The 20,014-nt window shown below is 40.3% G+C and overlaps 1 protein-coding gene across 3 annotated transcripts in view; it reads right to left on the minus strand.

The window, feature by feature from the left end:
* The window catches only part of KLF12 (KLF transcription factor 12), a 247,807-nt gene that overhangs the window by 174,520 nt on the left and 53,273 nt on the right, over positions 1-20,014 (minus strand). For all 3 annotated transcript variants that reach the window (XM_051608921.1, XM_051608924.1, XM_051608922.1), the window contains exon 2: positions 402-465. In XM_051608921.1, coding sequence (XP_051464881.1) covers positions 402-422 — 21 coding nt within the window. In that variant the 5' untranslated portion in view covers positions 423-465. The remainder of the gene's footprint in view (positions 1-401; positions 466-20,014) is intronic.

Consider the following 20,014-nt stretch of genomic DNA (forward strand, 5'->3'; position numbering starts at 1 on the left):
CACCAAGACACACTTTCAAAGATACCATATCCTATTTGACTTCTTTAATGGCATTTGCCAATGTGGCATGTGAGGGCCACTCACCAATGTATTAAGCTTCACAGCCAGTAACTGTAATGGAAGACAATAACTCACTCACCCTTCAGAAGGCCACTATACACCAGCCCATTCAAACACCTGGCTTCAAAGGCATTACCTATTTCCCTAATGTACTACTAGGTTTTTCTTTGAAATTCAGGTTTGGTCAGAAATTGTTGCATTAAACTACAGCTGTGTAAAGACAATACAGCATATGAAACTCAAACCAGTTATTTCATCTATTATGTTTTGTAACACAATATATTTTTTTTATAATAATAGCAATATGCACAATGCATATGGCTGTAAAAATGTCAACCAACTTTTATGGCTTTCCTCTTCATATGAATATTCAGTCATCCATTCGTCCCTAGATCCACTTCAATCCTGAAAGAAAAGATAAAATAATTTGATAAGTTTTCTTAGATGTTCATTCATTTCTCAAATATTATTGTACATGTAAATAAATAAAAAAAAACCAAAACACGAACATCTGTTCCATAGTACAGAGGTCAGAAGAACAGTAAGCTCACAAGCTCTTTAAATAAAACTAGATGGATACAACAAAAAGTATTACTGGAGAAAGCCTTATGTTTCCTCTTAACTAATTATTTTAGTCAATGCTCTCAGTGTCTTTATTTCTCAGCTGCTACTTGAGCACATTAAGTCCCAACTGCATAATTAGTCTTCAGTGCCTATTATATATTTGTACAGGGAAACTTCCCAGTAGCTACCAAGTGTGAATATTCTTCACTGGTAATTCAAGGTGTGTTTCCCAGAAACACTATGTGAGATCTGGACAATAACACATTAAAAGCCAAAATACATTTATCACTTAAGTCAGTTAATACTCCAGCCACAGGAAAAAACTGTGCAAGACCACTACAAAATCTGAATATGTACTTCTTTAAAGGTTTCCTACGGATACATGACTTTTTTAGTTATGTTTCCATGTGAGTCTATAAAAGAAACCTATACAGAGATTTAAATACTACATTACAGTTTTGGGAGTTTCCTTCCCCCCAGAAAAAAAAACAACACTGGGGGGTGGGGAAGCTTCAGATGTCCAAAAACTTAAATAACTGACAGCAGTATGTCTTAAATCTCTTGCGAGAATATGTGCATATATCTGGAAGTAAATGCTACTTACACGTCTTGTTTTATAATGGAAATGGTGTGAAGTCAAGACCTTAAATCTGCTGTCAGAGTAATTTTAAACAATCTGCTGTTATCTTTCTACCATTCAAAATAAGGTCATCCCTCAAAAAGCAGTGCCCACATCACCTGCTCACTTTTGCACTGCAACCAAGCATTTTATTACTGCTCTATATACACTCACAGCCAATGGTTTTTCAAACTTTCCAAATGCTGTTACGAATTGTAACAGCATTGTGGAAAATCCTCACAAACTCTGACCTCTCTAAATGCAATACTGCGGGCTTAGAGCATACTAACTACTGTAGATTATTTGCCCCATCTCCCATGCATCTTGTACATCCTTTTTCTTGTTTAATCTTCCTTGGCATTATTTGGATTGCTTTAAATTTTTTTCTTAATTAAGAAGATTAATTTTTTTTTCTTAAATTGCACATTGAAAAACCACCTTCAAGTTTCTAGCTGCTCTTCCTCTGTGCTAATGTCCAAAATTGGGACAAGTGGACTAGGTTTTCTTACGTCACGGACTTGCATTATGTGGTTGTCCAACCTGAGTAGAATATAATTTAAGTCACCAAGTTACTTAAAATTAAATGTCATGTATTCAGAAGCTTCATGGGTTCTCTGTCAGAGGAAGGCAGAGTTTGACCTGTAATTGTTTCCAGTTCTCCCGGTTTTCTCATTATTACTCCTCCCTACATGCACTCAGAAACACATACTCATCCTACAGACTTAGCTTCAAGTTACAAATGAACCACAAAGTCCTATTAGGTTACGGTGACTATGGTGACAGATCAAACATGGGTCTGTGTTTCAAAACTGCTAACACGCTGCTATCCAACTAGCAGTGGCTGCAGCTGGTTGTGTGTTGTTAGATCACATACAGTGGCCCACCTCATGAAGAAGCTACTTGGCTAAGCAAAGACAAGATTTGCTTATCAGTTCTCCTCAGGTCTGCGCTATTAATCATGCACCGAATGGCCCATGTCCCTTCATGACTGGGGTTCTCTCCTCCATGGAAGGCTTTCTGCTTGTCTTCCTCTTCACCAAGCAGGAGCTGTATACCACAACCTCTGGCACTGGCACTGTCCCACAAGGCTTCTCTACCTCCATGTATGGGTGCGGAGGTAGGACAGGTGTTATACCCTATAACTGACGACCGAGGTGACCAAGAGCATCGATTTTGGTGGGCAATATACAGTTGCCACAAATGTCACTTAAGACAGGGCACAGGCCCCTTCACCATGAGTATTTTAGGCTGCTTTGGGCAAGATGAAGAGCAAACTATTCACCTGGAAGTGGCTAACTTGTAACTCCATAAATCTGTTGCCTGATTTTCAGAAGAGCTGAAAAGCTTTAGTTTCAGATGAAATTACTTTGAAATTCGTAAGAAAAATGTGAATTGTCCTTACAAATCTAACACAACCAATCTGCCATGTGTCACCACTGTGAAAGGTGCTCCAGACTTAAGTCTTTAGCAGTTTACCTGTGAATTCTCCTATCAGAAATCCAAAAACATACAGGAAAGTCCAAACAGAAACATCTTTATCACGTGGTTTTCATACCAGAAGATAATCTACCTGACAACTGTACAACATTCTTGATTCGAAACCTTTATGCCAAAAGAGATCTCCAAGTAACCACAGAGCAAAGCACTTAAACCACTATTTTCAACCAAAATAAAGAGATTTCAGTAGGAAACAATGTCCACTTCCAGCCAAAACCTAACCTTCAACTTAAAACCGTATTTTCAGACTCTAGGAGTTTATAAAACAATAGATTCCTTCTCCCATGGCAAGAGAATAAACAGAAATTACCACATCTAATCCATTTTGGAAACACCTCTTATTCAGAATAAATGCCCTGGTAGTCCCACCCTAGGCAGCATCCCCATAGACCAGTGGAGTAGAGCAGGAATCATAGGCCACAGTTAGGAACATGAGGTAAGTTTCAGGACAATCATGCTTAGCTTATTCCTAGGCAGAGAGGCCACTATGTGTGCAGAGGTGTCCTTGTCTCCACAAGCAACACTTCTGAACATTTAAACTCTCATTAATTAATTAAAAATAAGTTCATACTGGTATCACTTTCTCATACCTTTTCTATATTGCTAACTTTTAAGTAAATTCCATTAATACAGTTGCAAATCATTCCTTGTGTTATTTTATCCCTTTTCTAATTTGGATAGCTGTGGTAACATACATTTGGAAAAGACCAACTCAGTCACAGTCAGATGATTTGCTGAATCAGAATTTATTAACTTTTTCCTCTACAGAATAAACCCCTATTAGGGCATAACCGTATTTCTTAATCTCCTTTTTTGCATAATTGATTTTACGTTTAAAGTATACACTTTTCTACTGCACTTACACTTCTGCAATCCCTATCAAAGGCCCTGAGTCACACCAAACATCCCCAAAGATGGAGAGCCACTTCTCCCTAATTCATTAAGGCCACCCTGAACATCAGGTAAAGCAGGATCACTGAAAGCACAGTTTAAGCAGCCTTCAGAGCTGAAAGAACCCAGCCTATCTTCAACACAGCATTGAAGACAGCTGCCTTTATGTTAAAAGTAGCCAGATAGTTGCCCCTTTTTCCCTATGTTTCTGATTCCTGCCAAGAAATTAGTGCATTCCATAAAGCAGACATTCTGCAGAAGCTACAAATAAAATACATATTAAACACAAGCTACGGATTTGCAAGTCCTCAAAACTGAAAACTGGTAAGGGACAAGAGAGGCTGAAATTCAGTGCAGCACTGCACCAAATACCTGCAAATCGACCTCAACTGCACTGTGAGTGCCTACAACTATTCCTGCCTCAAGGATCTTTGTAAACTCAGTTCTGTATTATTGTAACTGAGACTAGCCAAAACACTTTGCCACAAAGTTGTCTATAAAAAAGTTTTAAAACTTTCAATTCCAACATAAGCCACTGTGCCTCCAGCAGCCGTTACAAGCTGCAAGATGAACCAGGTAATACAATTTAAAACACGTTCCATATAGGTGAAGTGTAACTGCTATATATCTTATAGACCTCATAGGAGCAAAGGAGCACCTGCTACACATTCTGTCACTCACTAAACAACTGTGATCACAGGGTTTATTTTGCTCTCAGCTGAAGATTTTGCTAGTTTTTATTCCTGTTCAAACAAGGGAAGAGGAGCTACTTGCTTTAAGATGACAGTCCTCCCGCCAACATCTGTGTTACTCTGACGTAGTGTCATAACAAAAATATCTTCAGCTGTTCAAAATATTTCTGAAAATGAACGTAATGCTTCAACTTCTGGTTTTCACTGGTATTTTAATAAAAGAGAAGCAGGAGGCAGAGAGTGGGATGCTTGTTGCTAGGTAATACCTAGCTCTCCTGAACTCCTACAGACTGAAATATTTACCCAGACTCCCACAAGAATGACATCCAGCACAGAGAAAGAAGACACGCAGGCACTTACTGAAGTAAATCATGATTCAAGGTAAGAAGCAGCAGCTCTGCCACTACCTCAGTCTCTGGGGTACCTAAGCCAAGGAAGCTGCTGCCTGCAATGAGGGGAAATGATGCAGCTCCTCCTGAATGCCTACCCTGATTTCAGCTGAGCCTCACTGGGTGACATCTCCACAACTTTTACGCCAAACCAGAAGAATCTCAATGCCAGTGGACTCTTGGCAGCACAAGAAAGCCTATCTTTTGCTGACCTGACTACACAGATGTGGTTTTTTTCTGTTGTTACGTTTGTTGTGGGTTTTTTTCCAAATCCTTCTATTCCAATAACGGGTTTCCATAGAAAAAAACATGCAGCTGGCCAGATGTGGATGAACCACAAACATACAACCTTCACAAGAAGTCTGTGTGATTAAACTTTCAAAGAGTGCTTATACATTCTTTCACTAGAGGCTTAGAGGAATAAACATTATTCTTCACAGGGTCTTTTATTTGACATTAATAATTATTTTGAATTGAACAGCTTCTAGGGTAAGTCCCAGACCTTCTGGGACTTCAAGATTAATTTCAGGAACTCTTTGTTCTCCCTAGAACTTAAGGGTCTGGATTCACAAAAATACTTATATATAACTACGCTATATTTTGTAATATCAGAGAATTATTATTCTGGGAACAATGATGTCTTTCAGCAATATTTTTAAAAACTGCAACTGCATCAATGTACACAAAGAAATGGGGTATGGTAAATGACACTAGAAAGTGTGTGTGTATGCTGTTACATTGTAAAGGTAAAAATTATTTAGTTAAAATCTGGAGAACTAACGGAGTCTACAAATGTCTGACTTTAGGTAATAATCAGTGGACAATCTACAAGAGTGCAATAAATTGCAGGGAGCAGAGAAAAATACAGCAAAATAATACATCCCCCTTGACTTTATATTCCAAAAGTAGTCGTTATCTTTGACACTCAGTTGTTAGAATGGATAGCTCTGAAACCTTCACACTCCCTTCACAACTCTAGTTTAAATAGAACGACATGGGTTTCTGTTAGATCTAAATAAAATAAAACTTTGATAAACCGTCACACATCACTTTGAACACCTTCTCTGACAAAGAAATGTTCAGGTTACACGCTCTATGCATTCAGCTCAAGGTCTCTTAGTGCACCATCTTACCCACACACACAGCTCAAAGTCCACATTGGAGTTAAAATTCTATTTACCAGACTGCATAAAGTCAAAAGACTAGGTCTTTTCTTGTTAGATGAGTTACAGCTTTATACATAATACACACAGACACGCATATAGGCACATGTATGCATATAAAAACATATAGCCACAAATTTCTGGTGAATTGATTACATATTTTCTGTTAATAAATTGTCTAAAAGAATCTGCTGAATGCATACTTTCTAATATTTCATCAAAACAACACAGGATTTTCAGCCAAGCTACAAAATACAACTATGCTTCTGAACCCATGAAGAGCTGGACTTAAAAACAAAACAATAAAAAACAACAACCCAAAATTCTTTTCCCCTTATCTTCAGACTTTCTTCAGAAGAGTATGCATTACTCTCCAGGTAATGGCTATCCAAGATTTCTTCACCTAAGGGCTTATAAGTAATCTCAGAGAAATTATAGAACAGTAATAACTAAAACCGATTATTACTAACTTCAATTTGGAATTGGACTTAATTGCATAGGTTTCATACTCTGTCTTTTGTCCTGCTAATAAAGATTAGCAAATGGTATCAACACATCCGACTTCTTCTGGTTTAATACCTTTACTTAAACTAGGTTTATGCTTAGTCCAGAATTGAGCCGGCTCTACTGGTGCTACAGGCAGCAATAAATACGCTCTCTTCCTCAAAGCTGCAAGACAATCTTAATTTATACTCTAATCCATTCAAAAACAAACCAAGGATTTTCTTTATTTCCTCTTAAGAGGCTGTTGAATCCCAGAGCCCATCAGAAGAACAAACAATCCTTGCACTTGTACAGAGTTGCAAATTAAACAGCCAAAGATTAACTAGGGACAAGGTCACCAGTTTCCTTAGGACAATCTGGAGCACTGGTTTCTGTGTGGACCATGCATCTCATGTTTCTTGTGGTGATAGCAACACACCCAGCTACCTAATCCTTAGGAACACCTAAGGCCATGTGCTACAACTACAAATGAACTACCACAAGTTTGCTTCAGACTTCTCCCAGTTATCTCCTCTCTGTCAAGTGAGCAACAGCGAGCATCCCATGATTTGGTAACTGAGCACAGGTATGTGAGATGCAACCTACAAGCAAGTCTGAAACATGAATGTCAAACAGATTAATCCTGCCTCAGATGGCAACCATTACCCTTACATGGTTGAAAAATTTGTAGTCTCTCCTCACAGCTGCCTTCAGAGGGGACACCAGGACAACAGAAAAATCAAAACAGGAAAAAAATTAACACTGTTTATATGTAGTAGCTTACATAAACCCTGGCATGTGTTTTCCTTTTATGCTGTGCAAGATGTTGTAAGTTGAAGAACAGAACTAATCATCCCCCCACTGAGGACAAAATACCATGCAGCCTTCCCCTTACCACACTGGCAAGCTCCCTGCGTCAACTTTCACAGCAAAACCACTTAAAGAATAAGCAAAAACAGAATAAGCTGTGCCTGTTAAGCTTGTCTTAAAAGGAGGAACAAAATCATTTCCACAAGCAGCAGAGAAAGCTACATAAGCTTTAAGTTCACACATCATCAGCAGGTGGTTGTAAAATCAGTGTTGATGCCCCTGTGCCTGTCATGGGCAGCAAGAGCTAACACACTATTTCACCAAGCCCCAGGCTGGAGATGGGTCACCTCCTCAGAAGCACCTGCTGACCTATGTATGTAATGCATCCATTAACTTAAGTAAGAAAAAAAATATCAAACTCCCCAAACTAACTATTTTTCTCCTCCAAAACAGAAGTGTCAACAAGCATGAGGCACCACTGACTTCTCCAGCTAGTGCAGCCACAGCAGCTATGGGTGAACAGGCTCTCACAATTTACCATAAAATTGGGAAAAATAAGAAAAAAACAAAAACAATGAAGCAAAAGCTGAAAAAGCTGTAATATCCACCAAAGAAACCCAACTATCCTCATTTCCAGGCTTAAAGTTACACTTCCAAGAAAAATAGGCAAGCCAACAGCTGGATGCACCCTGCTCTACATAGTTATGTTCAGCTCGTACTCCTGCCTTTGCTCAACTCACAGTAAATTTCATAACTGCATTTGTTAAAATTTGGGCCCCTTCTTTTGCTTTCCGTTAGAAATGTACCGATAAAATGCTTTTTTCAAGCACACAGTATGATATTTATGTATGCAAAGGTGTGGGTCTAAACTTATACAGGCTCTAAACTGGGGGCACTATGTGAAAGCAGTGATGCTATTGATCAGTTTAAGGAGTTTATTTGGCTGGCATCCTACAAATGTGGCTGATGAGTGTCTATTTTTACAGGAAGGTACATTCTCTAAAATTGATCAATTGATCATGAGTGTTTCCATTAATCATTTTTAATGTCTTTCTCCTTGCTTGCCCCTTCTTGAAGGTGTAGACTAGCATTATTATTAATAATTATCCCTCAGCATATTGTAGGTAAAAACTCAGAAAAGGGAAAAATCCCACATCTAAGCATATATTCTCATCAGGCACTGGTCAGCCCAAAACAGCTCCATTATCAGATTCAGCAACTACAAATCTTGTAACAGTAATCAGAAATCTAGAAAAAGTCACTGAAGAATACTCATGTTCCTCTTGTCTTTGGGATGCCCAAGAAGAGTAAAATTGACCTCACCACTGTTCCTGGAGAACTGCATGAAATCATCATAGAATAGTTTGAGTCGGAAGGGACCTTGAAGATCATCTAGTTCCAACCCCCTGCATGGGCAGGGACACCTCCCTCTAGATCAGGCTGCTCAAAGCCCCATCCAACCTGCCCTTGAACACTTCCAGGGGAGTGGGGGGCATCCACAACTTCCCTAGGCAACCTGTTCCAATGTCTTACCACCATCATATTAAAAAATTTCTTCCTGATGTGTAACTTCAGTCTTCCCTCTTCCAGTTTAAATCCTTTATCCCTTGTCCTGTCACTTCGAGTCCTTGAAAAAAAGCCCCTGCCCAGCTTTCCTGTAGGCCCCTTCAGGTACTGGAAGGCCACTATAAGGTCTCCCCTGAGCCTTCTCTTCTCCAGGTTAAACCACCCCAACTGTCTCAGCCTGTCCTCATAGCAGAGGTGCTCCAGTCCTCTGATCATCTTTGTGGCCCTCCTCTGGATTTTCTCCAGGAGCTCCAGGGGGCTTTTCTACTGAGAACTCTCAATTCCAGCATTTCAAACTTCCCAACACATTGTTAAGCAAAAGACATGATTAACCTTAGGAAAAGGCACATCTGTTCAGAGGTCTACCCAACACATCTGGTCAAATTCCACTGGCCTCCCCAGCCCTCATCGTGTTTCTCCTTGTTCTAACACCCCCTGTATTTTTGACAGGAGACACAGTTGCTCTGGTTGTTTTCCTGTCCTTGCTTAAATAGAAATATATATTTGCTTCTCCCCTCTTCAGTAGTTCCCCCATCACTTAAGACTTTCTGGGGGGCAGGGTGGCACTGGGGAGTAATTCAATGTACTGTTTTGTTCCAGTATTCCAGAGGGGGAATTAATCTGCAAATCTGATTACATATTTTAAGTGCAAAACCAGAAGTAGCCTGATTTCCAAAAGTAATTTGTACTTTCCAATCTCTGACTGAGATCACTGCAGCAGTCTGCAGGACCCACCATCTGCATGCAGTAAGCCAGTGCCATTTCATTCTGCAGATCAAGATGGACAACCAACCCCCTTAACCGTGGCTCAGTAACTATTCACATTCAGAGCCCAGAAACTATAACCTGAAGAATAAATTTAGCAGATAAAGTTCTTGCCAGTTGGTGGGTTCATCTCACCTCCCTACAGACACCTACACCTGTGCAAGCTGTCCTTCATGGCTCTGTAGTTACAGGAGAGAAAGAGGCAATGTGAGGGCCCGAGTCACTGTCATTTCAGCCAGTCCAGCAACCATTCTTGTCCAAAATGTATTTTAAATAAAATGGTTCTTAATTGTCTGCAGAGCTTTGTTTTTTTAAAAAAAGGTCTTGGGTTCCTTTGTTCTCCTGATCAAAAACCTTCAGTTTTTAAGACTTTAAAAGTCGTCCTTTTCAATGGAACCAGCAGGCTTGGAAAGGCATCTCATCTTTTAAAAAGTTTGGAAGAAAAAAAAAAGTAACTTCAGATGGTTAAATACTACTGTCAAACAGGAATTGGCAACATCGCCCATGCTAAGCTTCCTGCATACCCAGGTGATATACAGAAGTTAATACAAGTACACTGGTCATCAATTACATGGACACCATCATCAAGAATTATTACAAAAATTAGAAACTAAGGATGGTTTGGAAGTCATATTGCTTCATTTATTAAACCAGAGAGGAAAGCACTCCAAAGAAACAATCTTGTATTGCATGGAAGAAAACATAATTTTAAAGCCCAAGGATTTTCACTCTGGATTGCCCAGAGCTTGGCCAGGCTGGTTAGTCCCATACTGTGTGTCACCTCAGTGAAACAACTCAATCCCCATTTATGCTTCTAGCATTCCCATTACAAACTAGCAAGTGGGCTGGCTCATTGTATTGAATTGTCTTTCAGGTAAGAGAGTGCAACAAAGAAATTAACAAACAGCATTAATAAATAATTTAATAACAATAGAAAATATGAATACCAGAGGAGAGTATCACTAAAGAGAATCACTTTTTTTGTGATATTCCAGGTGTAACAGAGAAACAATGCCGATATAACAGTACAGACACTGCTTTGAATGAAACATGTCTCTGGAAAGGCTCAAAGACTTCTACTCAAGACACCCGAAACTATTCCTGTCTAACCACCGCAATACATAATAACCCTTACAAACTATCCTGACTCAGAAGAACATGAATGACATGAGCAACTAAACTCACCACCTTCCTGAGGATGAAGTTTAGCAATGCCCCTGATCAGCAAAGCTTTTGTTTTTCTGTCAATTCCTCTGGATTATTTTTTTTATTTACAGGTTATACCTGACACATTTATGTGACTTAAACTGCTTCAGAACGTGGTTTATCTACCTGGCAGTAACAGAAACATGTTAGCTGAAGCTGCACCTGGGGCTATGTGCATCCTTGGTTTATTGCCAAGAATACACCTACCTGGTATTTTGAAATTATTAAAAAGCTTCTAGAATACATTAACTACTGAAAAATATTCCTGTAATTTATTAAATAAGAGACAGCAAGCACAGCTTCTGCTGTTACAATTATTACCAATTTCAAGTGGCTGCCCCTCATTCTACCATCAGTGTCACAGAGTTCCCCCAGCCCTTTCTCTTAACTACTCCCTTCAGTTACACCAGTTCTTTCCACTTTACCCAACATAGAAGCATCACATTTGTCCAGATCTCAAGCCTTGCATGTCCTCCCTTCTCTCGTGGGTTCATGATCCCTATTGGTCACCCTTGAAATACAGCCATCACCAGACCCTGTCCCCACCAACACCTGACCCAGCCAGGAAAAACCTCTCACCTTGATCGCTACATGTCACCTTCCATTTCCTCTCGTGCCAGGGTAGGCTTCTAAGAATGTGAGTGCACATTACAAGGCAGTAGCCCCTCCAGCTCAAGCACGGCTGTCCCCTGTGCACACCTGATTTCAGGATCACAACTGGCAGCTCCAACCACAAACTTCAGAATTGTGGAAATGTTAACAAGAACACCCTGTTCACACCCCAGGGAGTGAACAGGCTCAGGCCGCACTGCCTTACATTCAGTGGCTTCAAAATCGTTTAAAATTAAAATCTGAAACAAAGCAAAGAAGAATCTGCGAATCCATCTGTGGGAAACGGTTCTTCTTCTTCCCCACATAAGTCTAAACAAATAGACGACAGCCCCCCTGGCATCAGCTCGCAACACCATCCTCTTCCGTGAGCTTCCTTCTTCCGCGGACAATGCATCCACCAGTACTACTCCAACAACCACCCTCACAGTTTAACTGAGACTGGCTTTATTCCCATTTCCATCCTGCTGGGCAAAGATGAACCAGCTTGGCAAAGATGAACCTAATGAGATTCAACAAGAATAAGTGTAGAGTTCTGCACCTGGGGAGAAAATACATCATGCCCCGATATGGATTAGGGGTTGACCTGCTAGAAAGCAGCCCCATGGAGAAGGACCTTGGGGTCCTGGTGGACAACAAGTTATCGATGAGACAGCAATGTGGCCTTGTGGCCAAGAGAGCCAATACTATCTTGGGATGTATTAAGAACAGTGTGGCCAGCAGGTCAAGGGAGGTTCTCCTCCCCCTCTACTCTGCCCTCGTAAGACCACATCTGGAATATTGTGTCCAGTTTTGGGCTCCTCAGTTCAGGAGCGATAGGGATATACTGGGAAGAGTCCAATGGAGAACTGCAAGGATGATTAAGGGACTGGAACATCTGTCATATGAGGAAAGGCTAAGAGACCTGGTGCTGTTTAGTCTTGAGAAAAGAAGACTAACAGGTGACCTGATTAATGTCTACAAATATCTGAAGGGTGGGTGTCAAAAATGGGCCAATCTCTTCTCAGTGGCACCCTGTGATAGGACAAGGGGAAACGGCACCAAATTGCAACACAGGAAGTTCCACCTCAACATGAGGAAAAACTTCTTTACTGTGAGGGCGACAGAGCACTGGAACAGGTTGCCCAGAGAGGTTGTGGAGTCTTCTTCTCTGGAGACTTTCAAGACCCATCTGGACACGTTCTTGTGTGATCTGCCCTAGGTGTTCCTGCTGCAGCAGGGGGGTTGGACTTGATGATCTTCAGAGGTCCCTTCCTACCACTATGATTCTATGATTAACTGTAGCTCAGTCTTACAGTATGAAGCAGGTTTTAACTTGCTGATTTTTGTAAGATAATGAATTAAGGATTAGAAAACAAAACAAGTATTAGTCTCTTGGGGAGAGAGAAGAAAATCAAACCAATTTTAATATTCACAGGAGAAAGTAATAAAAGTCGATAAAAATCATAAATTTTTGTTACACAGACCAAGTTTTATAGATAATAAAAAGCAAACCGCTGAAAATAAAACTCCCAGAAGTGCACGCTTATAGTTTCAAAAAAAAAAAACAAACCAAAACACACAAAAAAATCTGTGTTACAGCCCTGAAGTTAATACTGGAGAAAATACGGAAGTGAAAACAATGGCTACATATTGGATCAGGCTCTCCCAGATCCTTCAAGGGTGAGTTTAAAAAAAAGTAGATGTGGACATACACACAAACTCACATAGGGAATGCATATCAAAGGATTAAAATCCAAAGAGCTCCGACCAGGGCTATATTCAGCACAGGCCCATTAGGTCTTGGTACCCAACTGAAGGCTTACAGCTGGGGAGGGCAGAGAGGGGAAGGCTTCTTGCATTTAAGGGCGATTTTCACCAGCTGCATCACTTCTATTCTTAGTCCTGCTGATGCATTATGGTCAGATTATTTTGCTTTTCCAGCTGCATTTTCCAGTCTAACATACGGAGGAAGCCCACTTTGCTCATCTCTCTTTCCCTTATCAGCTGACCGAGTGACAATAAAGCAAGATTGCTCCGGTGATTCATCCGCCCATCAGCTTTCACGTCCCGCTGCTCACAGCAGGCACGCTAAAATACAAGTGTCAAGCAGTCAGGAAATCTCGACAGGCCCCTAATCTTTAGGGTATCAAAATATGATAAGTCATCCTCTTGTATGGAAAAAATCTGGTGGACTGGGGCCAGTGGTTTAAAGGGCTTTGACACGCAGAGAAGGATTAGAACAAGCCAGCACCATTTCAAAATGAAAAAGCAGCAAGGTCTGGCTTCCTAACAAGTAAATTCACTAAAAAGCCAGAGGCTTAACTGGAAACATCTTAACCTGCAGTATGCCAGCAAATAGAAAGTATGTTCTTTTAAACACGTACCAAAAGAAATAATGCTGTATTTTTTTCAGTGTTCTTTTTCTTATCAGGGTTTGAAAAGAGCCCATGAGGAAACATTGCACTGAATGAGTTCGGGACGAGCAAGTATTATCTAAATACAGAAGCACATTTGTCGTAGGATCAGAGATGACATTCACAAACATCTTACTACTGTTCTGTAAATGCCTCCAAAATACACAAACATCTCTAGGCTGTACCAGAGATGCCTAAGTTTCACAGAAGTTGCTTTTTAGAAGTTTCCTGAAGACCTGTGCTCCAGTGATGGCAGCAGCAGTACCAGCTTTGTCTTCTCAGCTTTTTTTACAGTTCGTATCCAGCACTCAGACAAGCGCTGTTTCTGGGTTGAGAAAATAAAAATATTATAAATTTTTAAGACAGAAAACTGAATGTAGAATTACAATATCACCTACCCCCTCTTGAGAAAGGCGATGAAGACATGAAATGGCTGTGTTAAGTTCTGTTATGGGGCTGGAGCAGTAGGTGGTAAAAAGAACGGAGCAACACAAACCTTTATGTGAGTGATCACAAAAGTCTCTTGTAGATGCTGGGAAGTAAGACAGGGCCCTGAGCTGAAGACAGCTTGCTATGGACCTCAGCAGGAGATCACCACCCCACTATCTCTCTGGGACTGAGCTTTCCACCCATTTCATCCTCTTCCCTCACCTGCCCTCCCATACCTGAAGCTAGACAAAAGACTTTTACATTACACTAAATTAAACTAAGCTAAGCTTCAAGCAGCTCATCAACATTAGCTTGAGCTTAAACTATGACCACCTTAAAGAAGGTCTCGCAGACCACAGCATCTTCTGAACTGTTCCCAAACTGAAAGAAATTAGTGAAAAGTGGGACGGCATAGCAAGGAAAGCATCAGTTCTCCTCCTCCAAACCTGCTAGGGGTGTGTCAACTCCAGGTCCTTATCCACTGGCCCTTCCCTGCTTTCACAACTACATTATTCTCTGTTGCCTCCTGAAGAGCCATCAATAGAAAATTCACACAAATCATAAAAACTAGGATGGAGGAAATCTCATGAGATCATCTTGTCTCTCCTTAGCAATCACACCACTGTGATTACCTCAGAAATCATTACATCTTCATTATATCCATTACAGACAAGTTTCAAGAACGAAGTCACTGGACCTGCAAAGTAAAACTGCCTGTAGCACCAAGACTCCTCTTGAGTCACTCTGAAGACAAAACATCTGCTTTAACTTACCATCAGGACAACAAAGAGATCAAAAATAGTGTATGCGGGCTGGGAGTTTGCCAAGAGCTCTGATATTTACCCCAGTTGTTCCTACAGACATCTATAAAGTAAACATTTTTCAATGGAAAATTAAGATTAAACCTCCCACAAAATATGAGTAATTCCAATAGATTCTATGCCTTTTAAGGATCTTTTGTACATCAGCAATCACAGATGATGCCTGCAAAATGTTTTAAAGATGAAAAGCAGTATGGACTATCATCACAAAGTTTTACCTGTCAAGAGGGAACAGAAGAAAAATAAATTTTTATTTCTCAATATCATATGAAATAATACAGTAGTCTTTAAAATAGAAAAATAACTGAAGATTAACAATAGCAGCCAGTCCTCCATTTTCCTAAAAAACTGGTTTTGATGCAAGCTTTATGATCTGTGCCCCTCAAAGGCAACAACAGGTGTGGCAAAAGGCAATTCCTTCACGTTGAAGTCCATGTTCCCTTGGCTAATGCTGTTTTCTGAAAGAGGCAAGGCTGTTGCTAACCCTAGTCAGATGCAGTTTCCGAACATCACTGAACTCTCTAATACTGGCACATCTAGGGCATTACAAAGGTCCCCGAGCTGATGATTTAATTGGTTCTGATTCCTAGTGAAATACAAAAGTCAGTACTTGATCTTTGTATTTTATTTTTTATTTCAATGCATCTCAACCCAAGGTACATAACAATGATGTGTAAATCTGTACCACCAAACAGGCTATATGTTAATAAAAGTAGTGAATGCACTCAACATGATACTATTTTCATCACTAAAATAAACATCTTTGTAGTACCGTAAAAAGACACATGGAAATGTAGTCTCCCTCAAGGTAACCACATACAGAAAGTGTTGTTACTTCATATAGCCTCTTCTAAATACCTCTGATCTCTTGGGATTTTGTTACATCCGATTAGTCACACCCAGAGAATTACCATAAATAATACCAGGATTTTTTTCTATTGCATACAAAAAACCTTGCAAGCTACTTAAAAAAAAAACAACAAAAAAACCTGATCACACAGTGTTAGTATCATTGTAGCTATACAGATCCTGATCATTTTATATATATACTCTTAATTGGTCAGAGAGAATGCTTCATTCCCATACTATGCCATGGAGATGTACTGTCTGAAAACAACTTTGTTGAATCCCTTATTGTAAGCATTCATCTATATAGTGAAATTAGGTAACTTATAATTATTGTGACTTACATGCAACAGTCACACAAGAAAACAATGATGTTATTAAAAATCAATACTGGCTTGTGAAAGACAGTGGCAGACTAACAGGAAGGGAAAGAGCAGGAAGGGAAACAGAAGAAATAGACTCAAATGCCACTGAAAAGTAGGGAAGGTAATTGAATACCTATTTATTACAACTTGCTCTACTGTATTTTCATATTCGCTGCTTCTCAGAAATGGAAACAGAGGAGTATTAATGATAATGAAGACCATCTAGCTCACTTCCATCATGGAAGAAATCATCAAGTCCTAGAGTGTAAAACTAGCGTTATACACAGTTGTCCTGGTTTGAGCCAGAATAAAGCCAATTTTCTTCTTACTGGTTGTTCTTTCTTTAGTGAGCTCTCTTTTACACAGCACGCTTGCTGAAATTAGCAGCAAATTTTCCAGCCACTGGACTGATAAGGCCCAAATGTCTATAGCTACTGCTGAGAGACCAATGACACTTTGCTCCGCTTGTTGGATCTGCTGCTTCAGACACTAAAGGAGCAGAAGAGTCGTATCTACAACCCTCCCGTAGGGAGGAATGGGCAAGACAGATGGCAAAATTGGCCAAAGAGAGTATTCCATCCCCATATACATGACACTCAGTTTAAATTCAGGGAACACAGAAGTCAAGTCTTTCTTCTTCCATCTACAGGCGACGTCCAGGGAGGACTCCGTCTATCTATCTCCTTTGATCCCTAGACTCATGCATTCCTGACTGCTCGTATCTCTACCCTCTGCTCCTGTTTGCTCTGCCACTCTCTCCAGAAGCCATCCAGGACCTTCTCAGTACTGCTCACAGCTAAGGAGAGTGCCATGGGAGTTGCTGGGCATGGGAGGAGGTGACAGGGGTTTTGCACATTCCTGCACATATTTGTATATTTGTACCACCAGTATTTAATTAAAGCTAGTTCAGTTTTCAATCCGGAAGCCCCTCTCCTTATTCTGTCTCTCCTTTCCCTATCTGGGTGGGAGGGGGAGGGGACAGAGAGCATTACTGTAAATAGTTTAATTGCTGAACCTGAGTTAAACCGTTACAACAGTGTATCTTTAAAAAGCCTAAAATACTGTAAAATACAGGAAATGGAAAACTATCCTTTACACTTATTTTGAACTGTTCATTTCTCTATAAAAGTCTAGTATTTTTTAGTAAGATTATTTTCAGGGAAGTAGCAAATGAGTCCAACAACTGGCTGTTATTTTGTGCCTGTACACTCCTGTTTACTTTGAAACAGGAATTTTTGTGAATTTTTGCTTGCTTGTTCACAGTTCAGTGCCTGGACTTTGTCATTTTTAGCAATTCCTTCCTGTGTGAACGAGCTCAAGCATCAGGTTTGCTTTCACATGCCGACAGGAAGCCCTGCCACCAAAACTGCAAGCAGTGCACAGTGAGAGGTGAAAGGCAGCAGCATGATGAAGACAAATTTTTCATATTAATTTCTATTTAGAAAAACAGAAAAATAGGGTAATAGATGCAAGGTCTGGAAGAGACAGGGCTAAATTTGATAAAACAAAGAAGAAATAACTTTAAGCAAGTGAACGTCTCAGCATATGGCGGAATTAGAGGAGGACAGGACAAAGCATCAGTAAAAGAAAGCAAAATAACACGACCTTCAAAACCCAGGACTGCCTCCTCTAAATACCCTACATGCAAGTTTTCTGTATGTGAAATACAGAGGAGGAAGGTTTGTGAGGAGTTACAAAAACAGGAGCCGAGTGAGCACCTTGCAGACAGTTGAAAGAAGAGGAGTGATTGAAATAAAATCCTTAAGACCGAGGGCACCAGAGGGTGCCAGAATGAAATCATTCCTGTAAGTAAAAAATCTGGAAAATTTAGAAGATAAAAATATTGTGAAATCTGTATGATTCTTTATGTACACCAGATAAATTGTCCTTCACCTCCAATTATTGGCCTTTAAAGTAGCCAGAAGTCCTGCTGGACCACTGGCCTCAAAATACATTCACCAGCTCCTCCAAGTCCTACTAATAGCTAGTTTCTAGGTACCAATACTGTAGGTATAGAACAGCTTCATTAACAACACATATGATGGGACAGAACAACCTCAACAGGTTTGCAAAAAACTTAAAATTTGGGGAAGTGGTTGGTGTATTTGAGGACAGAGTTGCTATTCAGAGGGATCTCAGCAAGTTGGAGAAATTATTTGGAAAGTACATTGTGAAGTTCAGCAGAGGTAAATGGCAGGTTGTGTGCTTAGGAAAGAGTAACTCCTGCACCTGGATGCCAACCAGCCAGAAAGCAGCTCGGCAGAAAAGGAGCTGGGGACTCTGAGGGACAACAGTTGACCATGAATCAGCTGAGGGACCTTGGAGTAAAGGCACCCAATGTCATCTTGGGCTGCACTCTTCTAAGAGCATTACCAGCAGGTTGAGGGAGGCGATCCCCTCCAACTCCACTCAGCACTGCTGAGGCATATCTGGAGTGGTGGGTCCAGTGCTGGGTTCCCCAGTACCAGACAGACATGAACACACTAGACAGAGTACAGGACAGGCCACCAAGCTGGTCAGGGGCTGGAGGACATGTCATTTGTGGACAGGCTACAGTAGCTGGGGCTGTTCAGCCTGAAGAAGAAAATGCTTGGGGCTAGGGGGGGAAATCTTACTGCTGTCTGCAACTACCTAATATGGTGCAAGGACAACAGAGCCCAGTTCCTCCCAGAGGTGTGCAGAAACAGAACAGGAGGTAAAGGACACAATGCTATCAAGTGAAATTCCAATTAAGGAAAACTGAAATTGAAAAAGGTTTTTATGATAAAGATCAAACACTGCAACAGAGTGCCTAGAACAGTCACACAATCTCCACCTTTGGAGATGTTCAAAACTTAATTACACACTAGTTGGAGCAAGCCCACCAAACCATGAAGATGGAATCAACTTTGGATTTGGCCCTGCTTTGAGAAGGGACTGGACCAAACGAATGACCTCCAGAGATACCCTCCAATCTATGTTAGTCTACCATTCTGAGTCTTCTCCTGTGTATATTAGGTTTCTCCAAGCATTAAGACTTTGGCAATACAGTTTGAGAGTACATAAAGATCACACTCTAGTGAAACAAATTTTTAAGACCCAGAATTCAGAGGAAAAAATCTAAACTAGAGCTCCACACAAGTTTAGCATTCTTACCAGTGGAAAGAAAAAAGTTCCAAACCCCGTTTTCTTTCTGAGCTGTTCAAAAACAAATGCCATTTTCCTTCAGAAATCCCAATAGTGGATATGCACACTTGTGTGTGTAAAACTAGATTTTATGTATTCATACGTATATGCTAACATATTTGATTTTTCATGGCATTCTGAACAGGTGAAAAAAACAGCAGCTTCACATTTTAAGTACTAGAGCACAGAAATACAGTTCATATAGCTCATTCTCACTGTTCAGAGATATTCCAGCAATACCAACTCTAGCTTAAAATACAGTTCCTGTTGTCACGGGTTTCCTGTTCTTCTGATGTGATGCCCAACAGCATAACAATAGCTACAGCCACAGCTTACACAGACACCAGAAAAGTGACAAATGTGTTTTCAGCTGTAGAGACATACCTGAACTACTTGTTTGCCAAATCACATGCCATCACTAACACTTACTATTGGACTGCATCTACAGGAGTTCAGTAGCTCAGATCAACTGCTCTGAGAAAGACTTTGTAAACTTCTAAGAAGTCAAAAGCAAAGCAGTAAATTTCACCAGTCGCTTTTGTTGTTTTTTTTTCCTCTATGCACACATGGTATGTTTATGTAAGCATGTTATGATCCATCTGAAATATAAAGCATCTTCCAAAATGAAATTTCAGGTTTTGGATTTTTACGTACAAACTAAGAATATGAATCACATGA

Source organism: Apus apus, chromosome 1 (genome assembly GCF_020740795.1).
Source record: "Apus apus isolate bApuApu2 chromosome 1, bApuApu2.pri.cur, whole genome shotgun sequence".
Lineage (NCBI taxonomy): Eukaryota > Metazoa > Chordata > Aves > Apodiformes > Apodidae > Apus > Apus apus.